We start from the raw sequence: 18,545 nt of genomic DNA, 5'->3' as shown, positions 1-18,545 counted from the left end.
TCAGTTTTCCATTGGATAGGAACAGGTGAAAGTGTTGGCAGGGCTTCAACAGCAGCCCTGCCTAAAAAATTGAAGTACTCATTTTTAACCCTAATTGCTGTAAAACGTCTCTTCCCCACAGATTGATGGGGATATTTTCAACTATAAAAGGAGTAAAAACTCCTGTTTTGCCTTCAAAAGTCCATCTCATAGGGGCAGCACTAACTTCAGCTGCTATTGATCCTCCTACGCCAGACATGTAGGTGTCTGCTTTAATCTTTGGCCAGTGACTGGGCCAGTTGACACCTCTAATGACTGTAAGATCTGCACCTTTGTCGACCAATCCTTCTAATGGTAGGCCATTTATATAGATCATGAGCATAGGTCGGTCAGCTATTACAGTTGCAATCCAGTATATTCCTGGATTTTGTAGCTTGGAGTCAGAATCTGGGTGACTATCACCAGATTGCTTATTAGGATTCTGTATGAGTAAACCTGATGCAACTACTTCTCCTGAGTGATAAGTCACACATTGTCTACTTGTATTAGTGACTGGGATATTATCTACACATTCCCCAGTTTCCCACATCAATGTGTGGATGGACACTGTTTTGTACGTACTCTCAGGAGGGTGAAATGGTCAAGCCTACTCTTCCTGGAGGCAAGGGATCCACAGGCTGGGAAAGAACAGATTTCACTTCTCCAGGGGGTATCTCAGTTGTCCCAGCTGCATACAACTCTATTCTCCCCAGTTGTAATCCCTTTCTCCCATCAGGTTGCTTCCTGGCTGATTGGTCATGTCTGGGTACTGGACTTCTAGGTACTCTCTGGGTGTAGCAGTGGCTGCCATCATGCCCCAAGTGTTTTTTGTCTTGGGCCCTGGGGCTGGGCCCCTCATCCCATTTCCCTGAATCAGTCTACATTCTGAGGCCCAACAGAAGCCTCTGTTGCATTTTGGACATGGGGTCTTATTCTCCCACCCTGTTTTCTCATTCTGTCTCTGTACCAAAATTGAGTTTTCAAATGCCCTATTTTATCACATTGAAAGCATTGGCGAGTCTCTCTGGAAGTCCCTTGCCAGAAGGGACCCTGTCTTCCCATGTTGGGATCTTGAGAAGTCTGCATCATAGCCTGGCTATAAAAGGCATTTGTGCCCATTGTGGCACAGCATCTTATGATCTCCTCTAAAGGAGCATCCTTGTGTAGTCCTAGTATAATTCTTCTGCAAACCTCATTAGCATTTTCCTTAGCAAGTTTGCCTTATCAAAATGTCTGTTACTGCATTTTCACCATTAGTTCGTGTGATACTGTTTGCAAACATCCCACAAAGTTAGCAAAGGGTTCATTTGGCCCTTGTGTTATTTTTGTGAAGGCCTCACTTTTGTTGTCTTTATTGTGGAGAAAAGCCACGCTTTGATAGCAGCAGCAGCAATTTTCTCATAGGCTGCTATGGAGTAATTAATCTGTACTGCGATGTCTGCATAGGAACCTAAACCTGTTAGTAGGTCACAGGTGATTGCAGTATGAACTCCACTTTGACTATTTTGTTGGGCTTATATCCTACAGAGCTTAGTATATTCAGAAAGCCACAACAAGTTTTGTCCAGGTTCTAGGCATACTCTTGCTATAGATTCCCAGTCATTAGGGGTTAAGATTTCAAAAGCCAAATTCTGTAATAACATCTTAATATAAGCTGATATAGCCCCATAAAGAGTGCAAGCCTTTTTCAGGTCTTTGAGGATTTCTGTATCAAAAGGAGTATATTTTCTACTTTCTTGACCTGAAGAGTTAAACTGTTGAATCATAGGAAAAATGTGAGACTGGAGCTCATTTACATCTCTCCCTTCTGCCTTGGCTTTAATTAAGTCCCTTTTGCAATCTAGTCATAGGAGTGGTTGGATGCTGGGGGGGAGGTGCTGGTGCTGTCACTGCTCCTCCCCCCCATTACCTCTCCTCCCTCCACCCCGGAAGGTGGAGTTGATGGAGGAGAGCCAATTAACTGCTCCTTAAGTGGGGCTGAAGGTGCCTCTTGGAGTGGAAAGTCACCACACCCTTGAGCCTCTCTTAAATCTCCATGCTCTGTGGGGATATGGTCATTAATCTGTTCATTGTCTTCCTCCATTATCTCAGGCTTCCTCACCTGGCTATTCCTAGAATCTTTTCCTTTCTTTTATAACTCATAGGATTTTTTAAGGCCAACTGTATTATATTGTATACATAGAATGCCTCAATGGAAATTAAACTTGGACCTTTTTTGTTGTAATATTCAGAGAACTGGTGCCCTATTAATGTCCAGTTATCTGGAGAGATTTGCTCTTCCTCTAACAACCAAGGGGAGTTGCGTTTTAATGTGCCCAAAAGTCTAGCTATCTGTTCCCAAGTTATAAGTAGCCCTTGTCTTTCTATCAGTTTAAGCAAGCTTTCTATAGCGCCACTCCTGAGTGGGTGTGGGGGTGGGGAGGAGGTGGGGATGGAGGCTTTCCTAACATCTGTCCCATTTGTCTATTAAAATACTCACCTAAGTTCCTGGTCACTGGAGACTTCTTCAGTGAAAGTAGGGTCCTTGGTTCCCATGCTTAGGTGCCAAGTGTGATGACTGCATGTTTTAAAATCAGCTGGAGTCAGGAATTCAGGTTAAGGGAAAATCTTCGAGCTTTATTCTTTGTGGAGATGAAGGAGGATGGCTATAGGAATGTGAGTATCCACAACATGAACCCGGCCAGCAGTCTCTCTGCCTCTCTCTCTGCCCCTCTCTCTCCACCCACCAAAATCATTCCTATGTCATTTCCTGTACAATACATCAGAACTTGCACACAGAGTGAGCGGGGGCCATTCTTTCTCCAAGCATATATTAATAAAGTATGGTTCAATTACTATTTAGCCTCACATGCTTGGGACCTCAGTGCATCAACTCGAGCTTCAGCGCATTACATTCTCTATATGATTTAGAGAAAGGTAATTTTTGTTTTCCAAATTATATTTTTTCAGTAGACAAATAAACATATTTTTGACTTCCTGGCTTAGAAATCATTAGTGTGTTTGTTTGTTTTTTGGGGGGTGGGAATTTTTTTTGTGTGTGGTCTTCCATATCTGCTTAATTTTTCTTAATCAATGATTCAATTAAACATTAAAGAGAAGAGGAAATGTTCACTCCACTGGAATCATAGATTTTTGACTTGGTAGCAAAATTCAAAAATGGATTTGTTGAACTACTTTATTGTGCAGACAAGGCAAATGAAGTCAACAAGCTTTAAGTGAATTGCCCAAGATTACATAGCAGGACCAGGTCCCGGTCTGTTGCTCTTTTCCTTGTAATATGTTGCTTCCCCTATGGTGCCACATATAGAAATGAGGGAAAATTTTTAGTTTACCATATGTGGTAATGTGGGGAAACTATTTTTAAATATATTTATTGATGCAAAGTTATTTCATACTAAAACTAATTTCCTTGTTTCAAAACTGATTTCACTAATGAACTTCAAGTTTTATTTGAACTGTGATTTCTTGATGTTTCAGAATTTTTATCTAATAGTAGCATGAAGTAGGAATCAGAAGAGATCTGGGTTCAGATCTCTAAAAAGAAATCGGGTCCTTCCAACAAAGAAAAAAAGTCTTACCTCTGATACATATTTCTTTCTTTCTTTTTTTTTTTTATAAATATATCTATATACTTTGACCTAACAATGCTAGTAATAGACATGAATACCAAAAGAGATTTTATTTTTTTGTTTTTATTTTTATTTTTTATTATTTTTTTTATTTAATAGCCTTTTATTTACAGGTTATATACATGGGTAACTTTACAGCATTAAAAATTGCCAAACCTCTTGTTCCAATTTTTCACCTCTTACCCCTCACCCCTCCCCCAGATGGCAGGATGACCAGTAGATGTTAAATATATTAAAATATAAATTAGATACACAATAAGTATACATGACCAAACCGTTATTTTGCTGTGCAAAAAGAATCAGACTCTGAAATATTGTACAATTAGCTTGTGAAGGAAATAAAAAATGCAGGTGGGCATAAATATAGGGATTGGGAATTCAATGTAATGGTTTTTAGTCATCACCCAGAGTTCTTTTTCTGGGTATAGCTAGTTCAGTTCATTACTGCTCCATTAGAAATGATTTGGTTGATCTCGTTGCTGAGGATGGCCTGATCCATCAGAACTGGTCATCATCTAGTATTGTTGTTGAAGTATATAATGATCTCCTGGTCCTGCTCATTTCACTCAGCATCAGTTCGTGTAAGTCTCTCCAGGCCTTTCTGAAATCATCCTGTTGGTCATTTCTAACAGAACAATAATATTCCATAATATTCATATACCACAATTTATTCAGCCATTCTCCAACTGATGGGCATCCATTCAGTTTCCAGTTTCTAGCCACTACAAAAAAGGGCTGCCACAAACATTCGTGCACATACAGGTCCCTTTCCCTTCTTTATAATCTCTTTGGGATATAAGCCCAGTAGTAACACTGCTGGATCAAAGGGTATGCAGTTTGATAATTTTCTGGGCATAATTCCAGATTGCTCTCCAGAATGGTTGGATTCGTTCACAACTCCACCAACAATGCATCAATGTCCCAGTTTTCCTGCATCCCCTCCAACAATCATCATTATTTTTTCCTGTCATTTTAGCCAATCTGACAGGTGTGTAGTGGTATCTTAGAGCTGTCTTAATTTGCATTTCTCTGATTAATAATGACTTGGAGCATCTTTTCATGTGACTAGAAATAGTTTCAATTTCTTCACCTGAGAATTGTCTGTTCATATCCTTTGACCATTTTTCAATTGGAGAATGGCTTGATTTTTTTATAAATTAGAGTTAATTCTCTATATATTTTGGAAGTGAGGCCTTTATCTGATACATATTTCAATAAAGTGACTATAAACAATAGTCTCTAAACTTCAGTCTTCCTCTCTGAATATGAAAATATTATTTAAATAACTAACCATTTAGGGATATATTATCAAATGGTACAGTAATGTACATAAATCACTGTCAATGTAATATGTAAATGTCTGCTATCATCACTTTACCATTGCACAAAAATATAAATGAAAAAAATCATTCCATCTTCTTCAAATTGTTTATCTTTTGTAGTCTCTTTGTACAAATAAGATTATCATCTTGCTTTCAAATTGTTCTAGATAACTGGCAAGTAGCCTTGCTTGGCAGCTTTTTTATTGGTTAATTCACACAGAATTAAACAAGGTGGACATAGTATGGCCAGGAGCTGAAAGACTTCTCTGAAATTAATTACTCATATCCTAACACGAAATAACTTCAAATGTTTCACATGCGGTTAAGTGAAATGGATCACATATTAACTTTAACTTTGAACTGTTTCCCTTGAATAAACAGCTAAGGGTCTTTGTCCTCAATATTTTTTTCTCACAGTATAAAGTGAATTACATGTTCTTCGAGATCTATTTCTTGCTGAATGTTTCTTTGTGGTAGAAAAAAAAAAGTTGAATTGAGAGGATAGAGCGACAGACTTGTTATCCAAATTATATCCAAATGCCTCAATTTTCTTTAACTACAATTTTTAAAAAGGGTAGATTAATTAATAAAGGAGGAGACAGAGGAAGATTGATTTAGAGTTGGCACTCTGAAACTTATCTGAAACCCATCTTTCTCCATATTCCTGATTTCTATCTCCCTTCTTTTTGTCTCTTTCTAGACATGATAAATTCTTTTGCACTTTTTCCTTAGCCTTTGACACTTTTCTTCCCAAAGATTTCTTTTGAGCCCAGAATTCTCTTAACTGCCCATTTCTCTTTAAAAGCATCATACTATCCATTCCTGCGTCATATTTAATCCAGCATTGTTAATAAAGCTGATTTTGAGGATATTCAGAGAGGGAGTATACAATCTAAAAAATAGAAATATCTAAAGCTTGAATGCTAAAATACCTCTTCAAAGTCACTATATAATGTATTATTCTTCAGCTTATAAGGAAATATTATAACTAGAAAGACTGGAAAACTTCAGGAAATTGTAAGGCAAATCCACTTAGACTTGAAATCAATCCTGGAAAGTCAAAGAAAAGGCTAAGTCTATCTGAGAGTTTGAAACAACTTTGAAACTATTAATTGTATTACCCTAATAGTGTCCATAAAAGGTACCCAGAAAGCAGAGACAGAGTAGATAGAAATTGCAGCGACAATTTTCCAAATATAAAATTCAGTAAGAAATAGTTCAAGCACCTGTTAATAACTTTATTCTGTAGACAAAAATTTAAGTTTAGTTTAAAGAAAAACTTAAGGAAAAAAATAACTAGCAATCCCAAAATAAAATAGACTTACTTAAAAGGTAGTACTCCCTCACTGGAAGTTTTTAGACCTCTTGATGACCATGTTTCAAATATATTGTAAAGATACATATAATCATTACTGATCACAAAATAGAAAATTTCGACTACATCAAACTGAAAAGTTTTTGTACAAACAAAACTAATGCAGACAAGATTAGAAAGGAAGCAATAAACTGGGAAAACATTTTTACAGTCAAAAGTTCTGATAAAGACCTCATTTCCAAAATATATACAGAATTGACTCTAATTTATAAAAAATCAAGCCATTCTCCAATTGATAAATGGTCAAAGGATATGAACAGACAATTCTCAGATGAAGAAATTGAAACTATTTCTAACTTATGAAAAGATGCTCCAAGTCATTATTAATTAGAGAAATGCAAATTAAGACAACTCTGAGATATCACTACACACCTGTCAGATTGGCTAGAATGACAGGGAAAGATAATGTGGAATGTTAGAGGGGATGTGGGAAAACAGGGACACTAACACATTGTTGGTGGAACTGTGAATACATCCAACCATTCTGGAGAGCAATTTGGAACTATGCTCAAAAAGTTATCAAACTGTGCATACCCTTTGATCCAGCAGTGTTACTACTGGGCTTCTATCCCAAAGAGATCATAAAGAAGGGAAAGGGACCTGTATGTGCATGAATGTTTGTGGCAGCCCTTTTTGTAGTGGCTAGAAACTGGAAACTGAGTGGATGCCCATCAGTTGGAGAATGGCTGAATAAATTGTGGTATATGAATATTATGGAATATTATTGTTCTGTTAGAAATGACCAACAGGATGATTTCAGAAAGGCCTGGAGAGACTTACACGAACTGATGCTGAGTGAAACAAGCAGGGCCAAGAGATCATTATATACTTCAACAATAATACTAGATGATGACCAGTTCTGATAGACCTGGCCATCCTCAGCAATGAGATCAACCAAATCATTTCCAATGGAGCAGTAATGAACTGAACCAGCTACGCCCAACAAAAGAATTCTGGGAGATGACTAAAAACCATTACATTGAATTCCCAATCCCTATATTTTTGCCCACCTGCATTTTTGATTTCCTTCACAAGCTAATTGTACAATATTTCAGAGTCTGATTCTATTTGTACAACAAAATAACGGTTTGGTCATGAATACTTATTGTGTATCTAATTTATATTTTAATATATTTAACATGTACTGGTCATCCTGCCATCTGGGGGAAAGGGTGGGGGGTAAGAGGGGAAAAATTGGAACAAGAGGTTTGGCAATTGTCAATACTGTAAAGTTACCCATACATATATCCTGTAAATAAAAGGCTATTAAATGAAAAATTAAAAAAAAGGGAAAAAAAAGATACATAGAAGTTGGCTAACATCAGGCACAATAGAAATTGTAAATACCTTCTTAATTGGATTAAATTATCTAGATGCCAAATCAATCCCTTCCAAATTCTGAAATTCTCTGATTCTGAGTCTGTGATTTCATAAACAAAGAAATGGAAATATAAAAGAAAGAAATAGAAAGTCTTTTCTGCTCATAAGTAGGTTATACTTAACTCTAAGAGGGACAAAGTACTGTGCTACAAACAAAAATCTTTTATATCCAAATTCCAACACTCTAAGTTTATTTCAAATATATGTTTAGGTAAGACTCAAATTTTCCTATAGTGGCAACCAGGTAGCAAGCAGGTAGGCCAATAGGTTTTGGAATCATGGAAACCTAAATTTGAATCCTCTCTCAAATACTTACTATGTGATCCTGCGCAAAGCATTTAATTGATCTTGGATTAGTTTTTTCAGCTGTAAAATGAGCATAGTAATAACACCTACATCTGAGGCTAATTGTGAGTGAAGAGGGAACCCCAAAACTCTGAAAATGCTTAAAGGAGAAAATCTCCTTCAACTCTGCCTCAGTGAGGGACCTCATCCCAAAGGACAGTTTCATCTTTGTTATCTGGATGGGGTCAGCTCAGTGCTGAAACTCAATTAATTCAATTCAAATTCTAGCCCTATCTGAACCCAGCAAGGAGCCAATTTAGGACTCCACCCACAGGTCCCCTTTAGCTAAATCTCTCATTATAAAAAGAGCCAAACTAAAATCCTCTCTTTCCAAAGGTTCCAAACATGCCAGCTATAACCATGTTTGGCACCCCAAGAAGTCTCTGTTCACTGGAATACTCTTTCTGGTGCTATCCTCTCTTTACCCTCACCTATTTCCCTAACCAGACTTTAACCTTACTTCCAATCCCCATAATAAACCTCTTTTATCAATCTAGGTTTATGGGTCTGTAAATTCCTTTACAGAGAGTCTCTGCACTGACAGAAGGGAGTCCCCAAAACCCTCTACCCTTGTGCTGAATCCTAAGGACTTGCAGGGGAGACAAACCCCTCCATTTGGTTTCCTGAACCCCGAACCTGCCACTAGACCTCATTTAAACTCTCTGACCACCAGAAACCCTAATTTCATTTTGGTTCCCCAAATCCAAGCCTCATCATGAGTATCAACCCAGTTCACATATGGTGGCTCTTTGCCAATCTTAGCCATAAAAGGACTACTATCAATTTTAAGAAAGTTTCATAGATTACTTAGTAACATTAAGTCTTTAGAAATTATGGATGTCTACCCATACAATTTAAAATAGTACTCTGAATTTGATGATATTTGGTGGGAACAGGATTAGTGAGTTAATCCTTGATATAAAGATCTCCCAAGAAAACTCCCTCTACCAATGCAGTCAGCATATTTTCAGAAATTAATAACCCTAGAATAGAGACTAAGCCTCAGGACCACAAATAAAATCCAATGGAATTTCAGCATGGGTGGGTGAATTTGAATGGAAAAATATTACTTCCTTATTCATTTCCTTTGTAATCCTATGTGCTTTATTTTATGAAATTAAAAATCTTATTTGTAGAAGTGGCCCCTAGGCTTCATTAACTGCCAAAGATATCCATGACATTAAAAAAAAAAAAAGGAAAAAAGTTAACTAACTAAAGCACATAGAAGCTAAATGACTTCATTAGGGTGACACAATGAATATCAGAAGCAAGGCTTTAAAAGAAAAAGAAAAAGGCTTTAAAAGGGCTTCTTATCTGGGGGAGGGGGTGGGAGGAAGGAGGGGAAAAACTGGAACAAAAGGCTTGGCAGTTGTCAATGCTGTTTTCCCCCCATTTCCAAATGCCTTCAGTTAATTGGATTATTGAATAAAGCTGGTTATTACTGAAAAATCTATACTTGAGTAATGATTTTAAGATTTACTTCTATAGAAGTGACAACTTCCTGTAACTTGAAGAAATAGATAAATAGCAAAAGGGGGGAAGACAATCACTTTTATCCCTTTTGTGAGAAAACTGAGAAACAAGATGTATTTTGTCCGCATCTGAGATTCTTGGATGATAGGGATGAAAGAAGGCTATGATTATAAAGAAGCTGCCAAAATAACTTGGTTCTTCCTGTATTTGAGCACTTTTAGTAGTTTCTCTTTAAGGACACCCTCAATTCATTCCTTGGAGATTTACAATGCTTTATTCTATGTTCAGGGCCCCTCCAACATTAATACACTGTTTCTTTTGAAGAATTTGCTTTCCAGAGTTGAACTTTCAGAACTCAGAATACCTTATCACACTTTAACAAGCCTTCTTTCTGAAAATGGGGGTGTCAGGAGAAGGGACAGCCTGACAGGGTTTGTGCCAGTTAAATCCCAACTCTCAAGGGATTTTTTTTGTTGTTGTTTTTTGTTGAGATTTTTTTGTTTTTGTTTTTCTTTGGTGTCAGATTAGATGTTCAAATAAAGCAGTGTTTGGGGATTTCAAGAGCTGTCTGCAGACCACTTAATGAGGCTAATCCCAGAGCAGCACATTCCAAGTAGCTATTGGGTGCAAGTTCATTGCTTAATTGGTTGAAAAGTAATGCTGGGGCTGGAATGAGTGACTTTTTTTAGTGGGCGATCATGAGTACATTATTAACAGAATGAACAGCCTTAGCAAAAATATGGACAGCATAAACTGCTGGGACCGTCCTTAACATCATCACGCAAATTTGATGCTCAGGTAAAAATATTTATTTTTTCTCCAACTTTTCCCCTCATCTTTCATCAGCTTCTTCAGTGTTTTTCTCATTAGGAAAGGAGATTGAAAATGGGACAATCAAGTACTTTCTTTCTAATCTGTTGATTATAAAGATTTTTTTTTCTATTTATTATCTATAAATGGATCTTTTATGAGATTTCTTTTCTAAGGAGCTTCAGAATCTGATTTTTTACTTTAGAGGTTGTCTAGAGAGCTGTTTTGCTAAAGTAGATTATATTTCTTATTTCTTTGAAATGATTTTTTACATCCTGCACTGCATTTTGAGGCAAATAATATATAGCTCCGTGAGTTCCTGATTCTGGTCTGTACTATAAATAAGAGATATCTAAGATTTTTTTTAAAAGCTATTTAGAAATTATATATATGGTATCCATAATATAAAATATCCTTATGAAAGCCATAAGCAATTTTATATGAAACATTTAAAATATTTAAAAAGTTATATTTGCTACTTTCTAGTTTGCTTAACTCAGTTTGCTGTTTCCTCCTTTAGACTGCAATTCAAACTTTTAAATTACCTTATAATTTGCTCTTCCAGATTGGGATTGCAGTTGGGTGTTTTTTGTTTTTTTTTGGGGGGGGGGCTTATTTGAAAAAGCAAATCTTTGTTTTATCTTGCATAAATTTTCTTTAAATATTAAACCCTTTAAAAAGAGGTCCCTACAGCATATACTTATATCTACTACTAATATAAGGAGACATGGAATCAATTAATACTTTAATTTCTGATGGAGTCAGACAATTATAGATTTAGAGATGGAAGGAACTGAGTCATCATGTAAAACTTCTTTTTGTAGAGAAGGAAACTAAAACACAGAGAAGTTAAATGACTTAGCCAGGTTCTTCTGACCCAGCTTTTATTCAGAAAAAAAAAAATTTGATTTTCTAAGGAAAGTTGTAGATCATTTATCTAGGTAGCCATAAAATTTTTCAAAACTACTTTAAAAAACAGTGTTTAAGGAGATACTATAATCCAAAGATGAATAGAATCATCCTGATATATGTCCTGTCAAAGCAATTTTATGCTTTTTAGCTGAAGAGACAGATATCCTCAACATTTCCTTGGATGTCAAATTTTTGTATAGAACTTGAAATAAAGTGGTTTAAAGCATCTGAAAGGAAATTTGATTTAGAGGTTAGAGTAAACCAAAAACATAATTTATTAGGCCCTTTCTAGGAAATAATTTGGAAGATACAGTTTCTATTTGGAGCTACTGAACAAAGGCAATGGAAGCATTTCTGCAGTGTGTTAAGTATGTTTGGTGAAACAAATTATACATTAGCAGTAATGCTCTAATATCTGTAGTATATCTTATTTTTCTGCTATATGCTGCATGATTTTTAAAATAAACATCAAAATTGAATTTGAATGACAATAAATTTCCCCCATCATTTTTTTTTCTTCTTTGATCCTGAAACATGAATGGATAGTGTTCTAATAATTGTTAATCAAATTAATTATGATTAATTATAATTTATTAATTATAATTATAATTAATTATAAACCTTATTGCAAATATAGTTGGTTAACAACCAAATGGCTTTTTATTTGTGAGATACTGTCTTGGAAGTGTCGGTACAATAAATGTAAATTTATAGTCATGAGCCCCAGATTCACATTCAGATTTTGTGGCACCCCACTGGACTTTAATTACACTAGCTGTAAAAGTAGAGATGAATTACTAACTTCTAAAGTCCTACCTGACTCCATATCTATGGAACTGCTAAATGAAAAATTAATCTATTTTTAACTCACATATTAAAAGATATAGCTCTTAAATAGTGATTATTCTACAAATTAATTTATGAAAACGAGAGTTTTCCATGTGGCCATAAGGTTTAATAAAAAATTCTAAAAGTATATTTTGAAAAATATAAGTCAATGTTCATAGTACTACAGAGTCCTTACAGATCTCAAATCATATCTATTTTAATAGTTTTTCAAATGTCTTCATGATTTTTTTAAAAGCTTCACTATCTCCTTTGTCATAGATCCCTTTTTTTTCTTCTTTCCTCTTTATAAAAATATCTGGAATTCTGCCCCAATCTCATACTGTAATTATAAAGAGAAAGGAGGGGGATACTTTAATAGTAATATAGGTTTCAGAAAAAAGGAAGATGATATTATCATGCCAAGGACCAAATTGAATGCAGATGTGCTTTTCATTCCAGTCACACTGTTGCAAGACATTGTGTTTTACCTTAGTCATTGCAAATAAGGAATATTGAATTCATTTCTGGCCACTATATTTCATTGACTAGATAAAGGACATCCAAAGGAAGATGATTAGGCTTGAGGGTGGGAAGAAGTTGTGGGGGAGACTAGAGTTGGTGCTGTGTAAACACTTTTTAAAGGAATTGGGAATATTTGGCTTAGAGAAGAGAAAAAGGATAGGGAGAAATGCTTAGATTTCTTTTGGTATTCAAAGAGCTAACATGTCAAGAAGAAATTAGACTTGATTCCCTTTCACCTGAAAGGGAGGATATAGAATCATTGATTGAAAAATATAGGAGGATCTCTTACTTAAGGAAAAACTTGGTAATAATCAGAGCTGTTCAGCAATAGAATGAGATAATTCAAAAGGTTCTGAGTTCTATTTTGCTAGAGGTCTTCAGATAATCATAGTGGTAGTAGTTGAAATAGAAGGAGAAGAGATCACAGGATGAGGAGGGAAAAAAAATTAAAGGAGAAAGTTTGCAGAGCTTACCAAATATCTCATTTTATCTTTGTAACAATCTTAGGAGGTACTATTATTTTCTCCATATTACAGATGAGTAAATTGAATAAAGTAGAAGTTATATGACTTGCCCTGGATCACACAGGTAGTAAGTAGATGATGCAGGATTTGAATTCACGTATTCCTTACTCCAGGTAAGGAATTTGATCCATTGTGTAACCTAAGGGCCATAGATGTAGTTTGAATGTAAAAGATTTGTATGGAGGGAATTTTTATTTAAATGTAGTTTGGATGTCAGTAGTTCTGTAAAGCAGGTTTACCTCCTCAAAACTATTTTTGTTTTGTGACTGTTCATTTAAGGAATTGAATTAAATGAAGAGTAAGGGAAGGTGAATCACACTAATTCAATTTTGAATTATATTCTTTTTAGAATTGAAGGTCACTATGAGACAGGCTTGTATGGCATTACTCTTATTAATATCCCTACTAGGCATACTCCAGATTTGGGATTAAAATAGAACTAATGAAGCCTTTTCTCCACTGTGAAATACCCCCCAATGGAATCACAATTTAGCTTAATCTAAGATGATACCATTTGAGCCACACCAGAATTGAGGTTTCCTTGAAAGTTAAGAGAGTGAAGCATTATTAATCTGACAGTTTTCCATCTTCTTTTTATTATTTGCCCACACCTCCATTTATCACTCAATACATAGTTTCCCCCAGAGCCAACCTTTGCTGATGAAAGCCAGATTTTTTAAAAGAAAAATATACATTCCCTCTCCTTTTCCCTGAGGTACAGAAAGAAAAGTATTTCAAGTGACCAAGAAGGGAAGTTTTACATTATTTCTGCCAGTAGATATTATCAGTAAAAGATTTCAATGTCTGGAGGAAATCATGGTCTATTAATAGTTTAATTTAAAAAACCTGTTATCAAGATAGACTTCATCTGTTTTCTATTGAGTTGTTTCTTGGTTCCAAAGATGTAGGGCTTCCCTTTGTCCTCTGAATCAATAACAAGATTAAAATATTCAGCTTACAAATAGAACAATGAATATTTACTTTTCTATGTGAATGGATGATTAATTTTGTCATAAAAGTTAGGTAGATAAATGGTGACTCTCTTCTTTATATGTGTCATCACTAAATTCTGATAGTGTGGTGCAATGGTTAAAACTACTTCTGTGCTCCTTAAAGTTCCTTAAAATCAATGACACACAAAAACACACAATAAGTGTGTTTTGCTATAGCTTTAAGATGAATGCAGCCTTCAGCTTTATAAGCCCTAAGAATAATCTCAGTCAGTCAAGGGGAGATTTAAATATAGACGCACGTGTATGTATGTGTGTATGTATGGCATACATATATGTGTGTGTTTCTTGTATATGATCAAATAAAATCATTGTTCAGCTAATTTGGCCATTTTGACCATCCTCACAATGGATTCCCCTAAAATACCAAAGCTACAGCAATGATCAAGATTGTGAAGAGAACATTTCAGCTTTCTTTTGAACCTATTTACTCCAGTATAGAAATAATCTTAGTCATTTGTACTAGGTTATGATGAACTGATAACAGTTAACATTTCATAATACTTTAAGGTTTCTATCTCCAGATTAAAAAAAAAAAAAACATTACTTGATGACTGTCTGTGGCAAAGAATCTAAAGTAAGGGTTTATAAGGGATTTCTAATTTAGTATTTTTCAATGTCAAGTTAAGGATATACTCATCTATATAGATTGTATAATTGGCCTGTGTTTCCCATGTTATGTTATCTCTCAGGAAGGTTTATATAAGACACATAAAAAGTGAATAATCCCATTGATAATCACTTAAGAAATACAATTCTTAGTAATGTGGAAGGTTAGACCTTGCCCCATCAGATGATATTAAAATCATTGTACAAGTACTGATTGGCTTTAAATATTAAATTTATGCTTTTGGGTGGGAAAAACCAGTCCTCCTTCATAGGTCTACAAAATGAAACCTGCTTTGTTTTTTCCTCTCAGTTCAAGTACTATTTACTTAGCTGTCAGAGAAATTGTTATGGTCAGTTAGATTTGGCTGATGGAGCATTCCCTAGTCATTCTTTTCTCTACCTATCAGAAAGACCCAAGATGAGAAGTTATCCATTTGAATCCTGAATTTTCCATTTTGTATTTGCTGCTGCTTCTGGATATTCCATGTTTTCTACTATGCTTATTTCTCTTTGTACCCAAATTCTGTCGCTGGGTAAGTACAGTGAACTAATTTTCTGATCTCAAAGAAATAATAAGAAATGTCAAATAATGTGAGTAGTAAGAAAACTTGGGTTATTTTCTCAGTTCTAACATTAATCATGTGACTCTAAATGAGTCACTAAGCTTACCTTAATCTCAGGAAAATGTAGATGATGATATTTATTCAAAACTTGCTTGTTAATTGGGTTTGTTTTTAGACTCTCAGGTTTTAGAATTCTTATGGGAGTTGCATTAGCATTTGCTAATCCTAACATATTCCTACCCATATAACAATTTTTATTTACTCTTTTACCATTGGAGGAAGGGGAAGGAAAAAATATATATTTCTAACTTCTTTGTCACAAGATATCCCATTCTTGCACCCAAGAAGATTTATGACTATCCTCTTCTTAGCACAAGCCATTCTGAATATCCCATCTTTCTTATTGGCAGCACTGCAAATGTTATGAACTTTAGATAATTAGCTAATCTTAATGCCATTTGAAACCTTTCTCAAATAAGATTAATACATTAGGCATGTTCTAGGTTACTAAAGAGACTGGTCAGATTTCTTTTTATAAATTGTTGATTCATTCAAATCTCCTTATGAGCCTGGTGCCATATCATCAGGGTAGTTGGTGATTAACCTCCTTTTATGTCTGTCTAGACATAATCTCATCTTCATAGAACTTCTCAGTTTTCAATGAGTTTTCTTATGTATTTTCCCATTTGATACTTAGAACACTTCTGTGAGGAAAATATAATAGATTTTGTCATCATAGGTTTTAGAAATGGAAGAGAACTTGGAAGCCATTCAGTCCAGCAGCCTCATTTTATAGTGGAGAAAACAGGCCCAGGGTGGCAAAGTACAAATGTCTTTTCTTGTGAACCTATTTGTTCAAACTATATAGAAATCTTATTTGTTTTATGTCATAATGGGTTGATAACAGATAACATTTTGTACTGCTTTAAAGTTCCTAACTCCAAATAATAAAGTATTACTTGATGATTATGGCAAAAATATTTGAAGTAGTTTATGAAAGACTTCTAATTTAGTATTGTTCAAGGTAAAGTTGAGAGGGATATATTGTTCAGGAATATATTGTTGGCTTTTACTTTCCATGTTGTGTTATCTCTCAGGAATCTTTATATGATCTAAAGGGCACATATAAAATAAGTAATCCCAATAATGGTCACTTAAGAAATGAAATTCTTATTTATGTGGGAATCTCATGGGGTGGTATTAAAAGCATTGCATAACCATTGATTAGCTTTACATTTTTAATCTAAACCTTTGGGTAGGAAAAACCAGTTCTCCTCCACAGGTCTATAAAATGAAATCTTTCATGGATTGCCTTACTTCATTTTATCTCTCTCAGTTCAAGTACTACTTACTTAGCTATCAAAAAAATTGTTATGGTCAATTAGACTTGGCTGATGGAGCATTCCCCAGCCACTCTGTTCTCTACTTACCAAAAGGACCTGAGATGGAATGTTATCCATTTGAGCCCTGGGTATTTCATTTTGTATTTGCTGCTTCAGGCTATTCCACATTTTCTATGACATATTAAGCCTATTTTTCTTTGTACCCAAACTCTGTCCCTAAGTACAGTGAACTAATTTTCAACATTTCAAAGAAATATGAATTTGTCATAATTTAATGATGTGAGTAATAAGAAAATGGGTTATTGTTTCACCTCTACTAATTTTTTTGTGATTCTGAGTCACTAAATTTTCCTTGCTGTAGAAGGAAATGACAAACCACCCAACAACAACAGAACTTTCCTTAATCTCAGGAAATGATAATATTTGTCCAACTAAAGGTTTTTCTGAGGATAGATGAGATCAATAGCATGTGAACAATAGCTATATGGGTGCATTTGTTTTCTCAGCAATAGTTGACTGAATATATTATTTTATAGGCACCATTCCAGGTAATTAAAATTAAACTTCCCTTGTCTTCCAAAAGTTGATATTTTATTGGGGGTGGAGGGAATTACACACACACACATAAATATAAAATACAAAGAAAATAGAAAGTATTTTCAGACAGCATTAGCAAAGAAGAATATCAATATGTTCCTCACTCACGTACATATCATATATATGTAACTCATGGCAGTTGAGTTGAACCTTGGAGAAAGCAAGAAAATTTTTGAGGCAAAATTTAGGAGAGACTGCATTTAAATTGCGTGGTACTACCTGTACAAAACTAAGAAGATTGGCTCTTCCAAGAGGCCTTCCAATCTATCCCATAGTTGAACCTTTCTTCCCCAATTAGCATGTGAACTCCTTGGAGAACAAGGACTGTCTCGTCTTTTTTCTGTTTTTATACCCAGTATTTAGCACAAGTTTGACACAAAGTTAGCATGTATCAAATGCTTTTTCATCCTTAATTTTTCTGTATGTCAGTTATAATTTGTTTTCAGTGACATTCAGAAGGAAAAGAAAAAACAGTTAACTAAAAATTATGATTATTATTTGTGATCAACTAAAATCAAACAAAAAAATTCCTCACCCAGATATAAGTGTTATTGACTCAGATTATTTGGACACTTTCTATTGCATACTAAATTACAAAAAAAAAAAAAGTTTGACATTTTATGTCAGGGAAAATATGCTAAAACATTTCTAACAATACTAATAGTATTTGGGTTTTGTTTATTGAAGGTTTTTTTTTTTTATTTGAGTGTTTATATTTAAAGTAATTGATATTTCCTTTCTATTTTTGAAGTACTTGCCTTTTATTTAAGAAAATTGCCGAATTTGATAAATTGTGTTTTTTCCATCTTTTCTTTTCAGGCTCAGAAATCCTGGATAGAAAGAGCATTTTATAAGCGAGAATGTGTTCATATAATACCCAGCACCAAAGACCCCCATAGGTAATCTTACTTTTCTCTATTCCTGTCCAGAAAATGAAATTATAATTAGGGAAGTCTGACTACAAAGATAATGACTGCAGTTTATAAGGGAACCACTATCAAATTAAAGATAGTGTTATAGTTGAACCTGTCTGAGTGGATTTCATCTAACCTTTTAACATGTCAGCTCTACCCTGAAAGCATATTCAGAAGAGCATGTATATTTTCTTCCAGAAAGTAATTAACAAGCATATATAAATGTAGAAGATATTTTTGTTATTTTGAGGCCTATTTCTTCTATCTTTTAACAATTTTGAATCAGTAATCTGCTATGTTGAAGGGTGAGTTGTTAAGAAATATACCAATCAGGATTTCATTCCTAATTTAGTTTATTTTGAATATCATCT

At 34.7% G+C, this 18,545-nt stretch overlaps 1 protein-coding gene across 5 annotated transcripts in view; it reads left to right on the top strand.

Annotated features, from left to right (window-relative positions):
• Window positions 1-18,545, top strand: part of TRPM3 (transient receptor potential cation channel subfamily M member 3) — a 617,065-nt gene that overhangs the window by 244,326 nt on the left and 354,194 nt on the right. For all 5 annotated transcript variants that reach the window (XM_031943669.1, XM_031943675.1, XM_031943674.1 and 2 more), the window contains exon 2: window positions 18,080-18,159. In XM_031943669.1, the coding sequence (XP_031799529.1) occupies window positions 18,080-18,159 (80 nt within the window). The remainder of the gene's footprint in view (window positions 1-18,079; window positions 18,160-18,545) is intronic.

The sequence above is a fragment of the Sarcophilus harrisii genome, chromosome 1, assembly GCF_902635505.1.
Source record: "Sarcophilus harrisii chromosome 1, mSarHar1.11, whole genome shotgun sequence".
Taxonomy (NCBI): Eukaryota; Metazoa; Chordata; class Mammalia; order Dasyuromorphia; family Dasyuridae; genus Sarcophilus; species Sarcophilus harrisii.
This window is presented reverse-complemented; position numbering and strand designations above follow the sequence as displayed.